The following is a 26,882-nucleotide window of genomic DNA, read 5'->3' as shown; positions in this document are numbered from 1 at the left end:
ATACATAATTTACAGAGTTTTTTTCTATTTCTATTTCTGTTATTTTCTTTTCTTCTCTCTCTTTTTTTTTAATTTTTATTTTTCTCTTTTTTTTCTTTTTTTTAAAAAAAATTATTATTTTATGGTTTATTTTTATTTTTATTTTTATTTTTTTCAATTAACAAAGAAATTAACAAAAAAAAATATAAAAAATATAAAAAATAAAAATATCACTAACCTTATCACCTCGCGCCGTTCCGGATTCCTCGCGGGCGCACCCACGTTTGCTACAGCCTGTTTTGCTTGCCTTCTTCAATGCGCCCACTTCGCAGCTGCCTTTTTTTCGCTCTCTCAGCAGGCGCCTTCGTTTGCTTCTCCACGCAGGTTGCCTACTTGTGGCCCACCTATGCTGCTGCGCAACCACCTCTTTGGCCACCTTCGCCTTCAACTGCTGGTGCTTACAGCCAACGGCCTCGCGACCGCCACCTCCACTCCACACGGCCACCACCCCTGCAGCCGACGTCACCGCACGCGGCCTCCTTCCACGGCCACGTCAACTGCTTCGACTGCTACGCCTTCCTCTCGTCTTGCTTCTGCCAGCCGTCGCTTACTTGCACCTACAGCCAGCCGAGCCCTGCAACGCCTGCCCCCACCTCTTCGACGCTACAGCCTCCGCCTCTTCTTGTCTTGCTCTGCTTTTTCCACTCGGTCGGCTTCTGCCGGCCGCCTCCCACACGCCTTCAACTGCAGGTGCTTGCGGCTAACCCTCCACTGCTGCAAGCAACAGCCACTCACTCCACGTAGGTCCTTCCACGCCTTTGCTTCTCAAACCAGCCATGCCACCTTTGCCTTCAACTGCTGGTGCTTGGCCGCCTTCACACTGCCATCTTCAACGCCATCTACAACGCCATCTACAACGCCGTCTACTACGCCGTCTTTGAACCAGGCCGCCAACAGTTTTGTGTGTTTATATATATATATATATATATATATATAACAAAATTTCAAACTCTCCTCTCTTCCTTTCTCCCTTCTGTTTCTCTCTCTCCTCTCATCCTTTCTCCCTTCTCACTTGGGAGCCTATGGAGTTTGCATAAGCTATGGAAGAGCTTAGCAACGCACCTCTTTTCTTTTTTTTTAATTTTTTTACTAATCACATGTTAGCGAAAAGCATGAAAGCATGAAATGGCAAAAAAAAAACAATGAATGTAAGCATAATGAACGGTACTTGAAAAGAAATAAAAGCAATAAAACATAAAAAACAATGCGGGAGAAACCTCAACCGCTCAATGGTTTTTTTCTTATCCTAACCTTATCCACTCACACCGAAATCGCACACCCGAACTTAACCTAATCACTCAATGGTTTTGCAACCAAAAGAGGAAATAGTGGTGGTTTCCACACACTCTCAACCGGATTTGAGTCTTCTCCCCGGCAGCGGCGCCAATGGAGAGATGGAAAACTCTCTCACTTGTAGCAAGAGTAGTATGATCCACACTTAGCTCAATCCAATGGGATTTGCATCCCTTTCGGAGCTAGGGATTCAACCCGTACCGATGCACAAAAGCTTATCCATTTGATGGAGAGAATGCTAGGAATACTACTACTATTGACATAGACTTAACACACACACAAGCTCAATCTTGCTATTGCTCACTCATCTCCACATTCCACTCATCCATGCATCCAAACAAGAAGAAAGCTTAGCTATTGCATACACAAGATCAAAGCATTCTTCATTCTCAAATACTCATTTCCCTAGCATGCACACAAATCTTGAAGCTATCAATAAGAAACATGCACACTAGAGAATTGACATGAGAAGAGAGACAAATATCAACTCATTGCGTTGAATTAACAAAAGAATAGAACTTACAACAATGTAGATGGGGAGAGAGGAGAGCTTGCACCTCTATGGGAAAAGAGGGAGAGCTAGTCTCAAGAGAGCTCAAACATGAGTTTGCCCAATGTGTTCATAAGCTCTCAAATGAGCCACTTTTTATACAAAAACTCTAAAACTCCCAAAAGTTCCTATGTGGGATTATTGTCAAGCCCACTCCCACACTCATCTACAACTTGGAACTCTTTACAAGAGCCCTAAGTATCTTTTTGTTGCATCCTTGCATTGATCTTCACTCGTCATGCAACATATCCCCTTTAAATGGTACCCTTCTGTATGTTAAAAAAAATGTATTAAAAATGGATTTTAAAAACCCCTTCTGTTAAACCCACGTGCTACACTTACATATTTATGAGTGACACCCTCGAGTTATTTTGTACCCTAAACATGTGAAGTTGGTAATTATGTATCAATGCAATGTTGCATTTTTAATATAAATCTTCTTTTGTGTCTTTGCAATGTGTAATCCATGTAGCATGTAAAGGTATCTTTTTATAATGAATCCTCTCTTAGTATTAAGCTTTGGAGATGCATATTAAATGTTTGTAAATACCACATGACTTTGCATCAACTACAAACCTTGTATTTGTGGGTATATCTCTTGCACTTACATATGGCTATTTTGTAATAATAAATTGTTTAAATCCTTCTATAGATTTCTCACATTTTTCCTTACTCAATGAAGTTTAGGATTCGGTACAATGTGCTTCAAAGTCATGGTTATCAATTGTGCTTTGGAGGTTTTTAAATGGTGTTTATGAATACCACTAAGGTTCATGAGATAATGGCAGCTCACTTAAATAAGTATGGGAGTCTGTGTGTAGCTTTGGAGATTTTGAAATGAATATGCTCACAAAAAAACAAGTTTGGAGAATGTGAAAGTTACGGTGTTTATGAACACCACCAAGGTTCACGAGATGATGCTCACTCATACAATATTTTTCATCTAAAGAACTTTAAAGGACATATAATCTAGTAAGTGCTACACAATCAATATGATTCATATCATTCGATATAGTAGTAGCCTTTAGATATATAATCTAGTAAGTGTTGTACACATTCAATGTGATTCATATCATTCTATAGGAGTAGCCTTTAGATATATAATCTAGTAAGTGATCATGTACACAATGATATGATGTGATTCATATCATTCAAAAGTAGTAGCCTTTAGATAGATATTCTTTATTTCAAATTTACTACTTAAAAGAAAATTAACTTTGTCTTGTTCACCTTGCAAAGTGCAAAGATGTATGGAATAAAACCTAAATATTGTTTATCTTGATCTTTAAAACTTGAAAAACATCTTTAAATTTGAGTACTAGATGTCTTGAACGTGGGGAAACATTCAAAAAATCCAATTGTAAATCTTGAAACCACTATGAAGAAAACCATAAATTATTTTATATTTTCATAATAGAAGGTTTGTATTTGCAGATAAACATTTCTTAAAAAGTATGAGTGATCCACAAGGCATGGTTTATATCATTCTATTTTTGAAGCTTAAAGGATGAAGGTGGTACTTCTATGAGATATGTAGGCTACATAGTTAGTGATATTAAATGAAATTTGAGATTCGACCCCCCTCCTCTCACCCCATAAAGGTTGAGATTAAAGAAAAGAATCTCCTCCTTTTTTCGAGAAGGAGATCCTTATATTAGTTATCGAACAAAACAACCATAATGGCTATGTACAAATTGAGCTCCATAGAGGGGAGCGAGAATCAAGAAACATGAAAAAAGGGGGAAGGACACTCTTCTCCCCTAGCTGGCCACTTTGGGAGGAGAAGGTTACCTTGTACAATATGTGTGTGTGTGGGGGGGGGGTGGAACAACCACAAGGTTACCTTGTACAATATGTGTGTGTGTGGGGGGGGTGGAGCAACCACACACACACATTGTGCGTGGTCTATAATGCCAAGAAGAAAAGGACCTCCTTGCAAAAAAGGAATTTAAAAAACTCAACATAATCAAAGTTAATTATGTGTTAAAAAAGATAATATTTCCATGGTATCTTGATGGTACCATCATCGTACTAATGGTAATTTTCAGAAAGTAATGAATAATGGAGTCATTGAAGCAAGCGGGTGTTGATGGATGGATGGTTGGGCAATGGGAACGTCATGGCCAAGGTAAAAGATGTTGATTAGAAAAAGGTTCAAGGTAGTGTGTTTTCTTAGAAGGCCTAGAACTTTAGAGAATACAGACGTAAAAAAGGTGGTGGAACAGAAAAGTCGTGATTATAATTTGTTGTCATCTAAGATTCTTAAAACACGATTAATACTAATAAATGCTTTTTAAGTGTATGAGTTTAACAACTCCATTATATAAGTGCGCTTCAAAATGGAGTCCGAGAAAAAAAAAAAGTTGTGCAAAGTGGCGTTTGGAAACACATGCCATCATGAAAGTTCAAATTGGACCTAATGCTCAACGAAGCTTTTGTTCTCACCATTGAAGTTGGTGGGCATGGCATCAACCTATCTAACCGACAACATCTCACTTCTTGTGATGGTTGGTGGGCTATGGAGGAGTGACTCTCCACTAACAACACCACAAAGCAGTAGGTAGCGTCATACAAAACGAGCACTCTGTGAAAAGTTAGGGACAAGAAGCATTCTCTCACTTTTGGGCAAGTGTGCTCTCTCCTCTCTCTCTCTCTCAAACTCTCTACTCACAGTCTCACTCTCTCTCTCTCACACACACACACACGCACACACAATGGGCGAGAATTATGTGGCTCAAAAGCCTCTTGGGGGCGTCGAAGACCCAGCATGGCTACGAGTCATTGAGCTTGGCTCATTGTGTTCCTTGCCCATGGCCATAAAAGCTGCAATAAATCTAAATGTGATGGAGATACTAGCCAAGCATTCTGGAGAATCACACGAACTATCAGCAGCCCAAATACTGTCTCGCATGAATGTCTTCCCGGCCTCCAATCCAAGGGCTTCAATTTCACTCGACCGCATCCTCAGGGTGCTGGCTTGCCACGGAGTTCTCACCTCATCTCTAGAAGCAAGCACTGATGGGAAGCTGGCTGCTGTAAGGAAGTATGGGCTCAACTCAGTGAGCAGGTATTTAGTGGAGGAAGATGGGGCATCCCTAGCTCCAATGGTGCTCATGAACCAAGACAAGGTGTTCATGGAGACATGGCATTACTTGGATGAGGCAGTTGTGGATGGTGGAGAGCCTTTCACAAAGGCGCATGGCAAAGATGCTTTCCTCTACGGCCAAGACGATGTGAGATTCGACAAGCTCTTCAACCTCGCGATGGCCAACCACACAAAGCTTCTCACCCATTCATTGCTTCAAACCTATACTGGCTTTGATGGTGTAAGTAGCCTCGTTGATGTGGGTGGAGGATTTGGGTCTTGCTTAAACATGATTATCTCTAAGCACCCTCACATCAAAGGCATCAATTTCGACCAGCCTCATGTGATCGAAGCTGCACCGGAGTATCCTGGTAAGCCTCTCTAATTAAAGTCTAGTCCCTTTGGTGCTTCATTTCAATATTCATTAATATTCTGCTACGCTTCAAGCTGGTAGTTGGAGGAGTATCAAATCTGATAACCCTTGCAGTAATTCAAACGATAAATGTATCATTAACGCGGTATATCATTCTTCTTCTTCTTCTTTTTTTGGCTAATCCTTCATCACAAGATAATTTAATCCAATAATCTATGAGTTAAATCTCTTCTAAACAGGCGTGGAGCACGTAGGAGGAGACATGTTCGTGAGCATTCCCCAAGCTGATGCTATTTTCATGAAGGTTTTTTCATTCACGTTAACAACGTAGAATTACGTTAATAGTCCAAGTTAAATACTTCATCAATTTAGGGTACATGTCCGCTATATTCATGGAAATTACGTTAAATACTAAGTCAACTCAGGACTAGGTGATGTTTGCATTTATTAGTGAAGAGAATTTTTAATTCTTAATACTAAGTCAACTCAGGATTCGGTAATGTTTGCATTTATTAGTGAAGAGAATTTTTAATTCCAGATATAAGTATTGATGTTTGTTTCTCTTTTTTTTAAATGAGGGGAAATAGTGGATTTTGCACGATTGGAGTGATGAGCAGTGTGTGAGAATTTTGGAGAACTGCTACAGAGCGCTTCCGCGCGAAGGGAAAGTGATAGTGCTGGATGCTGTGATACCAGCCGCTGTGGAGAGTGGGCTCAGGGCCCGCGTTGGGTACCAGATAGACCTCCTCATGTTCGCCTACAACCCAGGAGGCAGAGAGCGCACCCAAGAGGAGCTCCGAGATCTCTCAAAAGCTGCCGGTTTTGCACACATCCAAGTCATATGCAAGCTAAATGAATGTAGCGTTGTGGAAATCTATAAAGCGTAGCCAGTCATCTCCACAATCCACCTTTGTCTCTCCCCATCCACATAGTGCTCACATAACACAACACAGTTTATAGTGCTCAAGATTCTTAAAACACCCAAGATTCTTAAAACACGATTAATATTAATAAAAGTTTTTTTAAGTATTATGAGTTTAGCAACTCTATAATTGTGCTTGAAAATGAGAAGTCAAAATAATGAACAGGTTTTATTGGAATTTGACTTGTAAAGTTGTGCAAAGTGGCGTTTGGAAACACATGCCATCATGAAAGCTCAACCTAGACCTAACGCTCAACAAAGCTTTTGTTCTGACCATTGAGGCATGATTGAGTGCATCAACCTATCTAACCGACAACATGTCAAAGAAAGGCATTCTACATGGTTACCTTCTTGTGATGGTTGGGCTATGAAGTGACTCTCCACCAACATCAACAACAACACAAAGAAGTAGGTATAACGTTTTGCATGCACTCAGCATGACCTCATAAGAAATGGTGTAATACGTCACAATAAAGCTCAAAGCACTCTCTCTCAGTTTTGGGCAACTGCTCTCTCTCTCTCTCTCTCTCTCTCTCACTCTGCCACTTTAACTCTCTCTCACTCTCTCTACACACAACTCTCTTACACACTCTCTCTCACATACACACAATGGGCGATAATTATGTGGCTTCTTTCTACACACAACTCTCTTTCACACTCTCTCTCTCTCTCACACAGAGGGCCAGAATTATGTGGCTCAAAAGCCTCTTGGGGGCGTTGAAGACCCAGCATGGTTACGAGTCATTGCGCTGGGCTCATTGTGTTCCTTGCCCATGGCCATAAAAGCTGCAATCAATCTGAATGTGATGGAGATACTAGCCAAGCATTTTGGAGAATCACACGAACTATAGGCAGCCCAAATGCTGTCTCGCATGAATGTCTTCCCGGCCTCCATTCCAACGGCTTCAATTTCACTAGACCGGATCCTAAGGGTGCTGGCTTGTTCCCACATCATCTCTGGAAGCAAGCACTGATGGGAAGCTGGCTGCTGTAAGGAAGTATGGGCTCAACTCAGTAAGCAAGTATTTAGTGGAAGAAGATGGGGCATCCCTAGTTCCAATGGTGCTCCTGGACCAAGACAGGGTGTTCATCGAGACATGGCATTACTTGGATGAGGCAGTTCTGGATGGTGCAGAGCCTTTCACAAAGGCGCATGGCAAAGATGCTTTCCTCTACGGCCAAGACGATGTTAGATTCGGCAACCTCTTCAACCTTGCAATGGCCAGCACACAAAGCTTCTCATCCATTCATTGCTTCAAACCTATAGTGGCTTTGATGGTGTAAGTAGCCTCGTTGATGTGGGTGGAGGATTGGGGTCTTGCTTAAATATGATTATCTCTAAGCACCCTCACATGAAAGGCATCAATTTCGACCAGCCTCATGTGATCGAAGCTGCACCGGAGTATCCTGGGTAAGCCTCTCTAATTAAAGTCTAGTCCCTTTGGTGCTTCATTTCAATATTCATTAATATTTCAAGCAGGTGGTTGGAGGAGTATAGCCGTTACAGTAATTCAAACGATAAAATTCAATCCACTAATCCATTAGTTAAATCTCTTCTCAAAGGGCGAGCGTCCCCCAAGCTGATCCTATTTTCATAAAGGTTTTTTAATTCACGTTAACGACGTATAATTATAGTCCAAGTTAAACACTTAATCAATTTAGGGTATATGTCCGCTATATTCATGGAGATTACGTTAAAATACTAAATCAACTCAGGATTAGGTAATGTCCGCATTTATTAGTGAAGAGAATTTTTAAATCCAATTATAAGTATTGATGATTTTCGCTCTTTTTTAATTGGGAAATAGTGGGTTTTGCACAATTGGAGTGTGTGAAAATTTTGGAGAACTTCTACAGAGTGCATGCGAAGTGAAAGTTGTAGTGCTGGATGCTGTGATACCAGTCGCAGTGGAGAGTGGGCTCAGGGCCCCCGTTTGGTCCCAGAGAGACCTTCTCATGTTCACCAGCTACATCCCAAGAGGCAGAGAGCGCACCCAAGAGGAGCTCCGATCAGATCCTGCCGGTTTTGCACACATCCAAGTCACATGCAAGCTAAATGAATGTAGCGTTGCGGAAATCTACAAAGCATAGCCACTCATCTCCACAATCGACCTTTGTCTCTCCCCATCCTATATAGGGCTCACATGATAACCCAGTTTGTATCAGTTTGTAGTGTATATTACCTTTAATTTTAAGGGTTGACATTTGTAAGTTTTATTTATATTTATACAATTTGTAGTGATTTTCAAGTCTAAAATGCCGATTAAACCTAATAGGGGTTGCAAAAACATTTTTTCGAACCATATCCTACATACAAAAAACATAGACTACACAAATGAGAAACTTATCACCCCACATATAAACTACCTCATGCTTGCTTTCCACCCTTCTTTTGAACTTGTATGATGGCCATTTTGTTCATACCTTCTTAATAACTATATCACTTCATAAAATACACTAGATTCTATTTCATCTTAACTTAATATGATTTATCAACCCTCAAAAGTTGTGTGATTTGTCAACTGCTGTTGGTACATGTCAAAGTGGCTCAGCTCATCACGACTCACCCTAACCAAGAGGTTGTAGGTTCGAGCCCTGACACTGTAGGGTTGTGTGTGTGAGTAGTGTAGCTTCTAGCTCAGCTATATCCCCTCGAAAGGGGGCATTCAGGGTGTGTGACAATGATTCATGAATATGAACCGTCAACTACCTTCAAACATGTATCAATAGCTTCAACTAATACTTTCAAGTAAAAACATCAAATTGTGTGTTCTCAAACGTAGTTGTTTACTGCTCCATGCCACATTCAAAATGAAACCGTTCTCACGACCGAGATGACGAAGCTAATGACAAAAGCGTTTCTATGCTCGAGTCTCAGAGACGATGCTCGTCTCTGACCCCGGCTCGAAAAACAAAAACAAAAAAAAATTAAATCCACAAAATCCTACGTTGTAAATTCATGTGATGATGAATTCATGACATCATTGCCATGTTTTTAACAAGTAGTAGTACATTAGTATAAATTTAAAGAGCAATATAAGAATTGGCATGTAATTAACAAGTAGTAATACATTAATATAAATTTAAAGAGTAATATATTCATTAATTTTTATTATAAGAATACATACATACAAAACTAGCAAATGCTTTAACTGAAATAATGTAAAAATCTTGGATTTTCTTTCTGTGTATGGAAAATTGTTTTAAAAGGAATAACTTCCATATCCATGGGGACTTATTTGCACATGGCACGGTACAAACAGGACGGCGATAAAAGTGTACGAGTGAGTTGGCACTGCGCGATTCGTTGAATGCTACCATGTCATAGTGTCCCTTGTCACAAAAAGTGCGGGCTCGTGACAGAGCAAAGCCATGAAGCCGTGGCCAGCAGCTCGCGAGGATGTGCATTGCGGCCTTTCGTACACACATAACACTACATACACCTTCGTCTATGAGGCCATCCCAGCCAGCAGCCCTGCACATCACCCTCTTCTTCTTCATAGAATTTGAAGCCCACGACATTTCTTGTGACTTCTTGATCTCCTTGCACTGTAGACGCTTCTCAGCTGCTCACCCCTTCCGTGGCTAGATTTGTGGCCAACGGCTCTCTGAGACTAACCCTCTCTTCCCAGAGTTAGACTTGCTTGTGTCAATACCCCAAAACCCTAAGGCCGTTGAGACGGAGCTTGCAGTAAGCCGCGGCCTTGTCTCAGTTCATGCCAATCATTGGTCCTTCACGGAGTAGATAAGCCTCCTTGGTGTGACCAGAGAGATGAAACTAGTGACAAAAGCGTTCTTTTTAGGAGTTTACATGACACATTTTGTGCTTTGTGAATCCAACTCATAAAACAAAACAAAAAGCACAAAATCACATAACTGCTAAGCCTAATGATGTCAGATAACTGGTAACCCTTGCAAGCTATAATGATGTCAGATTATGTCAGGCACTTACTAGGCCTTTGGTGAGGTGGTTGAGCAGGACACAAAGTAGAATAGATTATCAGTTGTTAACACACATTAAAACCTCACATACAAAGGTGATCAATGGTGTTAACCCAATTAGGAAGGCACACGGGGCATGGATCTTGGTTTGGGTAGCACATGGGCACTCCTAAAGGGTGACCAAATTACCAATGCACAGGCATAATATGGCTTTGGGCATGCATTATTGGGTCACAACTAACCCATGTAGCAAGTCGGCCTCCTTGTTGGTTGTAAAGAGAACAATCAACCAAACCCTCTGGTGACTATATAAAGGCCCTAAAATTTACTGAGGGTCTTCAACCCAAAGGAAGAAAAGAAGCATAACTGCATGGTTGCTGAAGGGTGTCTCTTTCCAACTAACCGAGTGACTCGTGCACCTGGATCACATTCTAACAGCTTATCCATTGCATAAAAATGGAAAATAGTTGGAAGGGTGGTACCCCCTTTGCAGTCCCAGGGGAGTCACAAGCCATATCTTATGGTATCATGTGAATGTAAGGGAGGGGGGGTTTTGGAAGGGAGGATTAAGCTTATAAGTTAGGGGGTGAGGGGGGGATTTATGGTGGCAGGGGGGACAAGGGAGCAAGGGAGAATGAAAGTAGGGGTTTCGTTTCTTCTTGTAGTTTACATTATGTGAGCTAGAAGTGTAGTATGAAAACTTGATTAGTTTACTAATCTTTTAATTTAACCACACATGGAATAATTTTCGACGAGTACATGTAGGTCTTTGTGCTTCTAGCACTTACATCCATGCTACTTACATGGGCTACAACTTGTCACATGTATAATATCAATATCTGCTATTTGATTTTTAAACCTTAAATAGGGGGTACTTGAATTTTATAATTGGGACTCATATGCTTAGAAAGGGGTATAGTTTATTTTTTTAGAGAAACTTAAATAGGGGGTTTTCATGAGTTGCATGCACGTAGGTGACATCTCCTTTCTATGAAAAGTGAATTCCTTGGGTTTGTGGTGTTACTAGGGCGCACGTGTATGTGAGGTGCTTATCCATGTCTCCATCTACTTTTTTTAAAAAAAGATTTGTGTTGTAAAAAAAGCGAGGATGGAACGACAAGGATAGTGCGGTTATCTTGTCATTTTATTGTACCTCCATTCTCTTATAGTAGCCCGACATTAGCAAAGGTAGGTTCTTGCATGGGTGATTGGGACCCAATATTGGGTCCCATTCTCCTCTCTTTATCTCCACGTTATCTCTTCTAATTCAGTAAATTAAGCGCATGACTTAATCCATGATTGTGTGCTTCTACACTGCCTCATGTAGCACTTGTGACATCCCTGTACTATGGCCCTAATAATTATGCATCCAAACATTCACCGACACACCTGTACAATTCCTGCAAGGTAAGCACTACCCTCCCATAGATGTAGATTTGCTACACTGAACCACCAATGAGCTCGAGAGAGATAAGTGTGCACTAGATAGGTGTGCACTATCATAGCATGAGGCCTTGGCACTCAAACAACCCTCAACATGTGTATCAATGTGGTGGTGGATACAGTTCAACATTGAAGCTATTACACTATAATACATAGCAATAAATGTGTTGTCAACCGGTGGCTATATCTTTACACAAGTGAAGAAGGTTGCAATAACTCAAGTAATTTTTTTTAAATTTAAATTATTCTATAAAATTTGAGGTTTTATAGAATAATACATGGAATAGGAATTTTGTCCCAATTCTAGATCAGATGAAAGAATATGTCATACGATAGATTATATTGAATGATAAATTATTTTGTACGATAATTTTATTGTATGATAGGATTACCCCACCTATATAAACAACATGAGCCTCCCATCGATCATACAATACAACTTTAAGTAAAAATAATTAAAGCTTTAGGTAATTAGGTTTTGGTTCTTAATTAGTTTTTGTTATGTAATGTTTAATTACTTAGGTTAGAAAGGTAAAAGCTTTTATTGCTTTAATTTTGATTTTTAAATAAATTTATTCATATAAATTTGATAGATAATTTTCATTAGATAAATTTATATAATTTTTATTTATATTTATGTTAGATTAATAACATTAATAAGTTATTTTTAAAATTATTCATAAATTTTAAAAAATTTTAAAAACATAAGAAATAAATTCCACATTTTATTTCTCTTGTGGATCATGGTGTGATTCATTTTAGCTTCTTATGGCCTAGTGTGCTTTTGCATTCCAGGATGTTGTAAGCTAATGTGCTAATAATCAAATATAATTATAGGATCTTGTGTCCTAAAGTGCTTTAATTGTGTTCTAGGATCTTGTGAGCTAATGTGCAAACCAACCTAATAAAATCAAATACAGATACTATACTATTAAATCAGATACTATACTATTTAATCACTTCTTAATCTATTGTGAATCATCTTATGATGCATTTTAGCTTCCTATGACCTAGTATGCGCTTTTAGCCTCTGGTTTGACCTTTATAAATGACAATGTTGTTATTTGAAATTTTATTGTATATTTCATGGCGCATGAAAAGAGAGAGAGACCAAGGCTCGATACTTTACTAATAGTGTCGTAAACTCTTTTCAAAAGATAGAGGATATGTAAAGCTGACACAATATTTCAAGAGCACCAATAGGTTCAATGCACTGTTGCTTAAGTTAAGCAATGAGGACTTTACATACATGGCATCCGAAACTTGGATAAGCTAGAGTTAGTAGAATCACACTTGTAGGGGAGTCAAAGGACCTTGGTGTGGATGGCTCCACCAATCCTCGCCAGGGAACTCACGGACTACCCACACAAACACTCTGGTTGGGGGAAAGGGAGTGTGGATCCTCTCAATGAAGTATACCCGCGCCAAGAATGAGTCAACCTCACTGGCTAGACATGCAAGACCTATGCTCTGCACTGTCTACCATACTCTCCGACCATCACCTAGCACCACAGTATCCATACAAGCCTTTCACTCACACAACACCCACCACTAACCACTCACTCACACAAAGAGATAGACAAAACACCACAAGAGTGGCTCACTGTATACCAAAATACGGAAAGAATGAGACAAGAGAGATTGTGCTCCAACAGAGAGAATGTCATACACCAGAGAATGTGCTACAAGAGAATGTTCTCTCTGAGAGGATGTGCTACCAGCCAAAATGTCCTATATTGCGGAGAGAGTGCTCCCCTTAACTCCTCCTTGGGTGTCCTCCTCCTCAAAGTCCCAACCCTCATCATCATATGGTGTAGAGGGAAGATCTTCCGTCGGGAGAAGGGGGATGGTGCTTAAAGAGGATCTTGCCTTGCCTTGGGAAAGGGAGAGGGGTGTTGCATCCATGATTACCCTCGGAGTTGGCCATGCACTTCATACGTGCCACTGGTAGTCAGAGGACCCGACAGGTCGAAGATGTTGGAGGGCGCCGACGGTGACGGCGGTTGGAGGCGAGCGGAGGGCACCGGCGATGACGAGCGTTGAAGATGTCAAAGGGCACTGGCGGCGGTGATAGCGGTCGTCGGGGGCGATCGGGGGTGATAGTGGGAGGAGTTACTCTTGGTGGAGTGTGGAGGATCTGGCTTCCTATCCATAAGTCACCCACTACTACTCATTTCACCATCCTAGTGAATGCCATAGAAAAAATAGGTGGTTTGAGACGCAGGCGGGCGGAGGGCACCGGTGGTGACGGCAGTCGAAGATGTCAGAGTACACCAGCAGTGAAAATGGTTGAGGGAGGTCAGAGGTGATAATGGGAGGAGTTGCTCTTGGTGGAGTGTGGAGGACCTGGCTTCATGTCCACAAGTCACGCACTACTACTCAATTCACTATCCTGGTGAATGCCATAGAAAAAACAGGTGCAAGGATTTCATATTCACGTGATCACAGCCTTTTTTCTTGTGATCACAGCTATTGTTCACAAATCTCAATGTTCACAAAATTCACTGTTCTCAAATCCTAGAGGGTGGAATGACCTGGTAACCCACAATTGGCCCGCCGGGCTACAAGTCTGGCCCGCCGGGCCCGCCGGGCGCGCAGAAGTCCGCCGGGCCCGACTCCCGGCCCGGCGGGCTATATTGTGGTATAAAAAGGTTGTCCAGGGGGTCACTGTTCACAGAATCTTCCTTGTACTTGGTGTCAGTGGTGCTAGTGTGATCAATTTGAGGTAATTTTTAAGTTGAAAGTGTTGGTGTCATTTAATTTTTTGCATACGCTTAAGTTTAACGTTGTTTGTGATGCATGTGCATGTGTCGTTAAATGTTAAGAGGCCCGCTGCAGATGGCCGAGCGATTGGCTAGGTCTGCTGATGTGCACTCTTAATATTTAACTTATGTAGAAGTTTTCGTTGTGGCACGGTATCTGCAAATGGTCGGTTTACTGACTAGGTTTGCAGTTACCAAGTTACAATGCGGCTTTGTTTTTGTTAAATGCTTTGAGAGCCCGCTGCAGATGGCCGGTTTACTGGCTAGGTCTGCTGATGTGCGCTCGTAGCATTTGACATGCGTGATGCTTTGCTACTTAGTACGGTATCTGCAGATGGTCGGTTTACTGACTAGGTCTGCTGACACCAAGCTATGTGGTGAAGTTTGTTTTTGTTATTTGGTTTGATAGTCATCTGCAGATGGTCGGTATACTGACTAGGTCTGCTGACGATGTGTCAAAGCATTTAACTTGTGCCATAGTTTTCATCTTAATGCGATATCTGCAGATGGTCGGTATACTGACTAGGTCTGCTGACGTCAAGTTAAGTCGTAAACTTGTGTTTTGTGTTTGTTTTTGACGATGAATGTGATTATTTAGTTTGCATGACATGAGTCATAAGTGTGTTGGATGTAGAAATCTCTTAGTTAGCTTACAAATAGCATTTTTTGTGGTTATAAATGTTGCAACTATTTGTCAATTATATTGTGCAGATTGATGGCGACGCTTGCACTTACTCCTGAAATCAAGAAATCAATTCGTATCAAACTCGTTACCCTCATTAGTTGCTTGTCACCTAATCACATCGAGGGTATTGTGTCTGATAGGAATCGATTTGAGCAAATATTAGGTGAGGTTGTCCGCGCAGTGAAAAATATCCATGTGGATGCTGATGGAGCAGCCATCAAGCATTTTGTTACTAGCATTGTGGGCAACATGCCTAGATGCGCTGTTGACCTAGGTGACGACAGACCAGCGGAAACAAATGAATCCAAGCTGGAGCACTTCCACACAAAATGGAAGGTAGAGAAAGAGAGGTCCAAGCGTGCAAAGGCCATAGACACCCAAGCTATCCTGAGCAAGAGAGCTCGCAAAGAGCTGGACCGGCCTGCTGATGAACAAGAAGATTTATCATCTGGTGCACGTGAGGTCTCTAAAGGCACCCACTTGCAGCGCACAAAGCATAATACTAACTGCAGCATGACAATTGGGTTGCCTGCAGAGGCCATCATCACAGAAAAGAAGATGGGCTCTGGATCGTACGGCGTTGTACATAAATGCCATATTCAAGGTGTCTCCTGGTTTCCAGAAGGCATTTCTTATTGTGCAAAGCAATTCCTTGGTAGCCGAAGGGCTCAATTGAAGTCTTTTGCTCAGGAGGCTTCAATCGACCTAACCCACAGGGGGATAGTGCGCGCCATTGGGCACACAAGGAAGGAGCCATGGATACTGCTCTTCCCCCTCTTTAATGGGGGAAGTCTTGGAGATATAATGGAGTGTGTTCCGCCTCCTAAGGGGACCCTCAGTTCCATGCTTGCTTGCAGGCAAAGGCAACAGATACAAGAAAAAACAAGTGGCTCCTCATGAAATGGAGCGATACAAGTCTTTGATTTTTCATGCTCCCGAGCTTATCTGTGCCCTTGTGAATACCATGGCCTTTGCACATGCTGAAGGGATCATCCACAATGATTGCCACCCCTGGAATATAATGATAGATTTCACCAAAGAAGGGGTGCCACGGGTAGGCATCATTGACTGGGGTCTTGCATTGAGGGATGGGATTGAGTTCAAACCCACAAATATCGCCAACAAAGCAGAGCACGATCAACGCCCCTGGAGAGCCCCTGAGCTCGCAGATGTAAGGTCCCCTTGTCCATGGAGCAAGGCATCAGATGTCTTCTGCTTGGCTTGGGTGATTGAAAAGTTTACATTATTTTGTGCTGAGTTTGCAGAAATGACCAAAGTGCCGTGGGTGGGTAAAACTGCCATCCACACAAATTTGATTAAGGAATGGACGGCTGCCTATATGACGCCATCAAAGGAAGATAGGAAGACCATGGCAGATTTTGAGGAGCAATTGAAGAATTTGGAAGTGTCACCTGCTGCATGCTTACGTCCACTATCTGAGATGACACCACACTTATTATAAAGCCTCTTGTAAATGATATGTTTTGGTTGGCTATCTATTCCATGACCTGCCTTTAATCGACTGACACTATTTTGGCCCCAATTGTTAAATATTATTTTGATCCCAATTCTCTCTCTCTCTCTCTCTCTCTCTCTCTCTCTCTCTCTCTCTCTCTCTCTCTCTGAGTATTTGAAAATAACAAGTTTGCAGTAAATAAACATTGATTTTATAAACTTATACCTAACATCTGAAAATAACTTTAAAGCTATTCCTAAATTAACATTGATTCTATAAACTTAAAGTGTATACATACTTTTTCTCAGATGGCTGATAATAATGAAGCCGCAAAGAAGGCATTTGAACGCTTAAAGCAAATCTCGGGCAGTGGCACTGTGAATGATGCGGCACGTATTGCCGGACGCACCTCCAAATGGGCACCGGCCCATGGATTACAGTATGCCCAAGTAAACAAGAATGTGTCCAAAGAGATGGTCAAGAGCATCTGGCCTGACGTCTCCAATGATGCCATAAAAAAAGGGCGCTTGAAGCTGACACAATGTAGTGTTCCTTTAATTATCGAGCATGCGGAGCGCATTTTTGTGGATGTCATGGCCCAACCCATGCATCACGGTGACTGTCCCCTCTGGTTTGCTAAAATGCTATATGCACAATTTGTGCAGAATTCAGTTGTAGACTTTAGCTCTCGACCTCCTCATCTACATGTGGAAGACATTCGGAGCGAGTCAATCACTATGCCTCGAGATGAGTTGCAACTGGCCATTCTTGGAGCCTCAATGGAAGTTCATCACACGGTTGATGAGCTTCAAACTCAAATCAACCAAATTAGAGGCACCCAAGGCCCTCAACAGACGGAAGCAGCACCAGAGCGCGGGCAAGCACCTGAAAGTTCAAGCGCTAGAGATATACTAAGAGAGAACAAGCTCTTGAAGAGACGCATAACGCAAATGGAGGAGCAAGGCCATGCAAACTCTCCTATGACGGCATTTGAACACCCGAATAGTTTGGAGCAACCACCTCTACATGGGCACGAAAGTATTTTCCTCCGCTCCTCCTCTTGCCACTTTGAGACGCAACATTCAAAGTTTGTGCTGTCATATCTCGTTGCAAGGAAACTCCACTAGTTTCTAATGGTCTGTTGCTTCGTTGGGTTGATGTGCCGCAATTAGAAGCAACCATTGTAATACCTAAACAACAATCATGCAAGATTTGAGATCCAAAACAGCCTGAGTAAAACTAAAATATGTAATTATAAAGTCTAAAACCCACTTCTTGCCAATGCAACCGAACGTTTGGTGAGATGCATTTGAGGCAATCCATCCCTAAATAGAGATGATGTCCCGAACATCTCACCACCTATATCCTCCTCTAGAGAAGCTCCTACCCAGACCAAATGGCACTCGAGTAGACCACCCAAGAGGAGGTATTGCTAGTCGACCTAAAGAAATCAAACGTTTGGTGAGATGCATTTGAGACAATCCATCCCTAAATAGAGATGATGTCCCGAACATCTCACCACCTATATCCTCCTCTAGAGAAGCTTCTACCCAGACCAAATGGCACTCGAGTAGACCACCCAAGAGGAGGTATTGCTAGTCGACCTAAAGAAACCAAACGTTTGGTGAGATGCATTTGAGGCAATCCATCCCTAGATAGAGATGATGTCCCGAACATCTCACCACCTATACCCTCCTCTAGGGAAGCTCCTACCCAGACCAATTGGCACTCGAGTAGACCACCCAAGAGGAGACATTGCTAGTCCACGTAACAAATACGATAAACCATTTACAATCAAAATCTTATAAAATACAAAATATTATTAACAAGCTTCAAACAAAAATCCAGAATATTTATACTCACCTCTTGTGTCTTTTAGCCTGAGGTGAGCCACCCAAGTGCTTTGGTAAAGCACATTTGGAAGTGAGGGGAAACCCTTTATATAGGTCCCTCCAAAACAGCCAAGTTTTTGGCGCAAAAAAAGGCCCGTCGGGCTAGATAAGCGGCCCGCCGGGCCAAGCTAGTAGCCCGCCGGGAAAACCGGGATAGCAAGTTTCTCCCGGTTGTGTGAATATCTATGATATTAACAAGTGTGTGAGAGTGTTATTAACTAGTGTTATTACCACTTCGCGGTTAACGTGATCACGTGAATGAAATCCCTGAACAGGTGGTTCTCTAGCGAGCTAAACCTCAGGCAAAACATCCAGCAGGTGGGCTTACCTCATACAATTATCTTTCTAGGCAAACCTTCTGGAGAGATATGTAAATAAGCAAATTGATGCAACTGAGCTCCTGGGCAACTTCATCCAACAAGCTATCTTTGCCTATATTACCTGTCTAGATTACCATTACAATTGTCTGTATCCAGCAAGCTATCTCTACCTATATTACAACTTCGCATGGGCAAAGCATCCACATGAAGGTTACGCTTACACCAATAGAAGCACAACCAACTAAACCATAATCATAGTTGGCTACTTTGTTCGAGAAAAACTTCCGGTACAAAGTCTAGGCATACAAATACTGCACATAAACTTCCACAGAGATTGGGCTTTACAATCAAAAGGTTGAGAAGAGTTGTACATGCTGTGTTATGGTACTTCATAGCGATTAAGAAAGGAGTGTGCCCTTGAGAGTTTCTCTGCAACCTATCTGCACCCCATGCTAGAATCTCTATTACACATTCACTTGAGCCGCCTTGGCCACAAAATGCAAAGGCGTTTCCTAGATCCGAGGCTGCTTCAAGATTATCTGAAGGTAGGGGAGGTGCCCACTGTTAGCGTAGTGCATGTAAGTCCTCCAATTGGATGCATCAAATATGAGGACGTTAGTTCCCTCGTCCACCACAACTCAATGAAAGCTACTCTTCCATGCTTGCAAGCAAACATCAATGGTGTCTGGTTGTGATGATTCAAGACATCCACCATAGCCCCATTCTCCAAAAGTAGCGAAAGCACATCTCATCCACCTCTTCATTAGTCAGCTTCTCACACCAAGATCTATCATCCCATGACAAAGCTCTGCTATATGTAGAAATGAAGCCATCTTGATCCTTGTCAAAAACCTTAAAAGCCTCCTTAAGTTCCTCTTCAAAATTAGTGTCCATCTTTCGGACCATGAGATTGAGAAACGCAAGAAAGTCAATGGTCCCATTTCCATCTGTGTCCACCTCGTTGATCATTTCCTACTACAACTCAGCTTTTGTGGAGTTCTGGCCAAATGCGCACATCATAGTTTCTAGTTCTTTTGTGGCGATACAACTATCACCATCCTTCCTTGAAGAGATTGAAGGCTCCCTTGAAATTGGCTATCTGCTCTCCTATGAGTTGTTTGACCATAGCGGGAGCTCCAAATTAGGGTTAGGACTTGAGCTCATGGGGGGGGGTCGCCATAGAGAGAGGGAGAGGGAGAAGAGAGGGGTGGGGTGGCGAAGGAGAGGGAGAGGGAGAGAGAGGGGGGTGAGGGGGTGGTCGATGGAGGTTATGCAGGGGGGCCAGGTGAGAGGGAGAGAGCGTGGGGTTGGGTGAGGGGAAACGTAGGGGTCGGTGGGGCACGTAGGTGAGAGGGGGTGACGGAGTGGTCGGTGGGGGGTGCGCAAGGGGGTGGGGTGAGAGGGGAAGCGTGGGGGTCACCTGGGGAGAAGAGAGGGGTGGGGTGGCGAAGGAGAGGGAGAGGGAGAGAGGGGAAGCGTCGAGTGACGCGATGAGGGGGGGTGTGCAAGTGAGAGAGAGGGGGGGCAAGTGTGTGGTTGGTGGGGAGAAGAGAGGGGTGGGGTGGCAAAGGAGAGGGAGAGAGGTGGTGGTGGGGCACACAGGTGAGAGGGGGATGATGGGGTGGTCGGTGAGGGTGATGTAGGTGGGTGGGGGAGTGGAGGCTTCCTCGATGAGGGGGGCATGTGAATGAGAGAGAGGTTGCCTGGGTATGGAAGTGAGTGGGGGGCGGTGAGGGGGGGTGACAGGTGGGGGGTCGCAAGAGAGAGTGAGGGGGAAGATGAGTGGTCAATGAGGTGTGCGCAAGGGGGGTTGCTGTTAAAACCATAAGATCTCTCTAGATAATTGTTATGCATAAACATGCATAAATCAGGCATAAACTCAACCACCCAACCACCCCCAAGCCCAAGGGATGCACACATGAATAATGAATGAAATACATCATACCTCTACCTTGATGTCCCATACCATCAAGAGGTATAACACAATCCAATAGCATGTAGCTATAGTGTGAAATGGTAGGTGAGTAGATATGGACCTCTACACAAGAGACCATAGCATAAGCCTCCAAGCCTCCAAGCTCCAAGCCCCCTTGAGTGTGCCCCATGCCCCTATTATATAGGAGGGCCCTCAAGTGACTCTTGACTTTCCATTCCTCATGTGTGACCCTTGGATGCCTGACCCTAACCTTAAACCTTAAGGTTAGTCCTAACCCATGCTCCACTAGAGCTTGTTCCCATGCTCCCATGCTCACAAGCCTAATGTGGGTTAGCCTCCTAGTATATGCACACATAATGTGTATATAACATAGCACACATAATGTACATATAACATACTTTCCCTCTCTCAAAACATTGCACTCTTGCAATGAAAAGAAGAAGAACTGCGTTGAACAATCTCAACCGACTCCCAAGTCGAATTCTCAATTTCCCTATCTTTCCACCTAATTTTAACCTCAGGGATTAATCAACTACAAAGTTTCCTTTCCCTGAATTCAAGTACCTTATCAGGTTCATGTGGAACATAGGATAATTCATCGACTTCAACGAGTTCTTGAGGAGTAAATGTGTCATCCTCACCTCCCAGTTTCCCTTTCAATCTATCGATATGAAAGACTGGATGAACTCTAACAATTGGAGGTAGTTTTAATTCATACGCAACCGTGCCAATCCGATATATAACTCGAAATGGACCACAATATCTAGGAGATAAATTCGAGCATTTTCCCATTGACAAAGTCTAAAAATCTTTAGGAACATTAAAATAAGCCAACGCTCCTGGTTCAAAAGACCGAGATGAGCGTCCCCTATCAGCATAAAACCGTGCCCTATCATGAGCACTCCTGATAGAATCCCGAGCTTCGGTCAGGATTTCCTGCGATATCTCGCAAGAAATCCCTCGATGCATCAAGCTCGATGTCCTTAAGACTGACATCAATAGGTGCCCTGGGTTAATACCCATACATAAGTATGCACGGACTAAAAAATAATAGCCGTAAATTTAGAACTGTTATAGGCAAATTCCATCATTGGAAGATATTTCCCAATATGATGATTTTCTAGAGACATATGCACAAAGCATATACACTATAATCTGATTCATACACTCTGTTTGCCCATCAGACTGCGGATGATCAGAGTAATTCACATTCAAAGTAACTTTCTCATTGTAAACCATTCGGAATAAAGTAGGAAAACATGGCATTATAATAGCAGAAACCAGGGATTCATCGGCGCCCCGACATACCCACATCTGCATATGGAATAATCGACGTCTCGAGTTACCCATATCAACATAGAGAGTCATCAACGTCTCGATGAGTCACATATATCCATCCGTAAACCTATCAGGTTGTTTGTGTAAATCACCTAAAGTACGGAACTAAAGAAAGAAATGCCAACAAAGGAAGAATCCAAATTTCTTTATCCGAACACAACAAGATAAACTTGTTTGAACTCTAAAGAAAGAGATTTCAACAAGTGAAAATGCCGATGAGATTGCCCTCATCATAACATGCAGGCTATAGATAAAAGAAGTTTATCTAGAGAATGCCCACACTATAACTTCTAGTGAATTTAGAAAATAAGATTGTCTATGAATGTTGAGGTCAACATGCTAAGTGATGTAAGCAAAGCAACAATCTTGAGTCCAAATTATCTCATAAGATAATATATGTGAGGGATCCCTAGCGTCCCATACCACCATGATACCACCCATACATACCTTAACAATTTGAAACTCCCTAGTATGCCGTCTAGGAAAATATGAATAAAATCCTGTATAAAATGAATAAGATGGCCTTATCCAGACTTTTACATACTAAACCTGTCTCTATATACTTGAGACTACATCAAGGAATAACTCCTTCTGAGTACATCATTAGAAAAGAAATTGAATTATTGGCGCCTTTCTAATGATAACTACCCAAAACACAATAAAGTTAGGGTAGAAAAATAACTCACCTAGATATATAAGCAACTAGGTATCCGAGTTGGAATATGTACAAGAGTATAAAAAATATACTCCAAAATTATGTGCTAAAAAACGAAGGCAAACGCTATCTTCAAAGCACATGTAATTATTCAAAAGATCAAAAGATCCTTATAAACCATGGATAAAAGCATTGAAGCTCCTTAAATCTATAAAAACCATAGTTGATCATAAAAATCAATGCATACCATCTAATGGACATAAATCATGCCAAAAGAAGCATTTAAATTGGTGGCTAACTCATCAAATCCGGAGTATATGAACATTGTGTTGTTTAAATAAAACTCCAAAGTAAGAAAGTGAAACACGTGTGTAGCACTCAATAAGAAAACCCTAGACATAAGTGATCTAGGCAGAACCTGATGAGTCTATATAAAACTTGGAAAACATCCAATAGAAATCCACCAAAACAAACCGATCAACTAACCCATGATAGAGTTTGTCTTAGGCTTAAGAAATTAAGCACAATCCACACTTTAATAAGTGCCAAAAATAAATTATCATGGAAAAATGTCAAAGGTGAAACACACTTTGAACGTAAATTATAGCCATCAAAAGAAATTAAGGAACATGTCCAAAAAGAATGGCTAAACAATGGTAAAAAATCATGAATACATTGTTTAGAATTAATCCAAACATAAATATCCATTAATACGAGGTATAATCGTATTAATAATATGCGAAGAATAACCCGCATCTATCTAATGTCAGTACGAGAAAACGTACTTCAATATTAAATAACCCTCGAAAAGATTAAATTCTCGAGAAAAAGAGTTATCATGATTTTTTTCTAATTTTTCCTAATTTATAGGGTCTCAAAATATAATAATTTTGAATTCCACCAAACCTATCTCATGGCATTCCAAACCTATATTTTTCCAGAAAATTTTTAGCAATTTAATTTACCAAAATACCATTGATATTTTAAAAATACCAATTTTTAGGATTTCTAAATATAATATCTAGAATATTCCTAATTTTCCCTGAGAATCCCATCGTTCACGAAATTTCCAATTCCGCCCGACAATTCTCAAATCCAATGAAAATTTTCAATTTTAATGGATTTTTCTAATTTTTTGGGTCAAAAAATATATTTTTAAAGGAATTTGAATGGTCACGGGCGCCCGAATGGACACACCACATGCCAAACACCAACCCCACATTTTTTCGAAATTTAAAATAACCTTTGTCTAATTTTCCACTAATTTTCAGGAATTTTTTGAAATTTTTAATCAACCCCGAACGCATTTAGAATACGAATGGTCAAAAAATTTCGGAATTCCAACGGTTTTCCCGGAATACGGAAAGCCAAAAGTTTTGGGAAAATGAAAAGACAAAAAAAAATCGGAATGTGAAAGGTCAAAGGTTTCCGGAATACGGAAGGTCAAAAGTTTTTCCGGAATTCGGAAAGCCAAAAGGTTTCCCGAGAATGCGGAAAGCCAAAAGGTTCAATGAAGAGAAAAAAAAATTCCAGAATAAAGAATACAATTTTCAGAGAAATAATGTATTTTTTTCAGGATTTTTTTCTTTTTCCAAGCTTTTCCATCTTGAAAAAATATACCTTTTTCTTTTTAAAAAAAATTTCTCCAAAAAAAGCTTATAAGCTTTTAACTTAAAGCTTATAAAAAAAAATTTATAGAGGGGGGGGGGCGACTTTTGCCCGCCGGCTGCGCAGCCCCCCGCCGTCGCCTGCGCGTGCAGAAACCAGAGAGGAGGAGGGAGCTCAATCCTCTCCTCTCTCTTCTCTTCTTTCTATCCTCATACCCACTCCAATATCTCCTTCCCTTGTCTACTCTTCTCTGTTGGAGATTAGAGAGATGATTAATTACTTATTAATCATAATTAGTGTTTAATTATGATTAATATTTAATTTAATTATCTTCTTTAAAATAAATTCCCACATATGAGAGAGAAATGGAGGTAAAAAATTCAGATTTTGAGGAAGAGAAGAACTTTACGCACACGGTAGAGAACTCACGGATCAATTGACTGCCCCACATTGCTTTTCAGCAAGAAAAATTGGCAGAAAATTGAAAACATGCCCGTGGTGGAAAACACGCAAAAAATGTATAAAAATACATTTTAAATCAAAAAAATGCTCAAAAAATTCCTAAAAAATTAGGAAAAAATTTCTAAAAATTTTAGAAATTCAGGGAATTTATTCTACAAAAATATCCACCATAAACCATATGGTATTTTTGTAAAAAACTCCATTAATGCTTGATTTTAACCATAAAAAATAGGAAAAAATAGCATTAACTCACGAAATTTCCCCGCAACGTCGATTCGTCCATTGAATTGTAGTTACACACGTTCCAATCACCATATCGATGATCCACGTGCAATCCATCAACACAAATCAACAAAGAATAACATTTTATTAGTAAATATTAAAATTTACTAAAAAAAATCAACAACAATTAAATAGAGATTGCTCTGATACCACTGTTAAAACCCTAAGATCTCTCTAGATAATTGTTATGCATAAACATGCATAAATCAGGCATAAACTCAACCACCCAACCACCCCCGAGCCCAAGGGATGCACACATGAATAATGAATGAAATACATCATACCTCTACCTTGATGTCCCATACCATCAAGAGGTATAACACAATCCAATAGCATGTAGCTATAGTGTGAAATGGTAGGTGAGTAGATATGGACCTCTACACAAGAGACCATAGCATAAGCCTCCAAGCCTCCAAGCTCCAAGCCCCCTTGAGTGTGCCCCATGCCCCTATTATATAGGAGGGCCCTCAAGTGACTCTTGACTTTCCATTCCACATGTGTGACCCTTGGATGCCTGACCCTAACCTTAAACCTTAAGGTTAGTCCTAACCCATGCTCCACTAGAGCTTGTTCCCATGCTCCCATGCTCACAAGCCTAATGTGGGTTAGCCTCCTAGTATATGCACACATAATGTGTATATAACATAGCACACATAATGTACATATAACAGTTGCTGTCAATGAGAGAGAGTGAGGAAGAGGGGGTGGTAAGTGGAGGAGAGAGATAAGGGGGGGTGAGTGGTCGATGAGGTGATAGAGGAGAGAGAGAGAGAGAGAGAGAGAGAGAGAGAGAAGAGAAGAGAGAGAATTGCTTTTTTTTTCTTTTTTTCCCCTTGTTTTTTTGGGTTGTTTTTTGGTTTTTTTGGGGGTTTTTTGTGAAAAAATATTACAAGGGGGTGTCTTTTTTGTAATGGAAAAAAGACAAAAAGGGGGGAATATTTGTATTTTTTAAAATACTAAAAGAGGGATTTTTTTGTGGTTTTTTTATTTTTGGAAAAAATACTAAAAGGGGTGGGGGGGGCTTTTGCTAGATCGGTGCGAAGAGGGGGTGGTGAGAGGGGGTGGGCAGTGAGAACAAGAAGGGAGGGTCAGTTGTGCGAGAGAGAGAGAGAGAGAGAGAGAGAGAGAGAGAGAGGGAGAGAGGGAGATGAGGGGGGATGTCGTGGAGGGTGAGAGAGAGAGAGAGAGGGGGGTGATAGTGGGGTGTGAGAGAGAAATGTTTTTTTGTTTCTATTTTTTTTATATAAAAGAGATGGAGACCCGATACCTGGCACGCCATGAAAGCCACCACCCTTGGCATGCCCTTTTGCTTGTTTGCTGAGTTGGAAAAGTCATCCAAAAAGATGCGTAAGAAATCATTCAAATACTCCTGGAAGATCTTGGTAGCAGTCCTTTAGAAGGAGGTTGGGGCATTGCAAAGACCAAAGGACGTCATCATGTAGGCATATGTTCCACACTATGTGACAAATGTTGTCTTGAGTTGATCCTTCTCATCGATCACTACCTGGTTGTAGCCACTGAACCCATCCACATGGCCAGCAACATCTTCCAAAACCCGCTCTATGAAAGGCAAGGGAAACCCATATTTGATTGTGCATTGATTGAGGGATCACTACCTGGTTTTAGCCACTGAACCCATCCATAAAGGAATAGAGCCATCCATAAAGGAATAGAGCACATGGCCAGCAACATCTTCCAAAACCCGCTCTATGAAAGGCAAGGGAAACCCATATTTGATTGTGCATTGATTGAGGGATCTAAAGTCTACAGATATCCTGATCTTGTTGGTTTTCTTTTTGGGAATCACCATTGTGCATTGATTGTGGGATCTAAAGTCTA

The 26,882-nt window shown here is 41.3% G+C and overlaps 1 protein-coding gene and 1 pseudogene across 1 annotated transcript; both read left to right on the top strand.

Moving 5' to 3' along the window:
* Positions 1-4,449: 4,449 nt before the first annotated feature.
* Positions 4,450-6,331, top strand: LOC147626890 (caffeic acid 3-O-methyltransferase-like). The gene is made up of 3 exons (XM_086815434.1): positions 4,450-5,338; positions 5,580-5,644; positions 5,928-6,331. Exons 1-3 carry the CDS (start codon positions 4,597-4,599, stop codon positions 6,225-6,227), a joined length of 1,107 nt encoding a protein of 368 aa, XP_086671560.1. The 5' UTR covers positions 4,450-4,596; the 3' UTR covers positions 6,228-6,331.
* Positions 6,332-6,885: 554 nt separating this feature from the next.
* LOC147626889 (caffeic acid 3-O-methyltransferase pseudogene) lies at positions 6,886-7,698 on the top strand (annotated as a pseudogene).
* Positions 7,699-26,882: the final 19,184 nt, after the last annotated feature.

Source organism: Cibotium barometz, chromosome 21 (genome assembly GCF_041138505.1).
Source record: "Cibotium barometz isolate CiBa-2024 chromosome 21, ASM4113850v1, whole genome shotgun sequence".
In the NCBI taxonomy this organism is placed as follows: domain Eukaryota; kingdom Viridiplantae; phylum Streptophyta; class Polypodiopsida; order Cyatheales; family Cibotiaceae; genus Cibotium; species Cibotium barometz.
The sequence above is the reverse complement of the archived record's forward strand: the minus strand, read 5'-3'. Positions and strand labels throughout refer to the sequence as shown.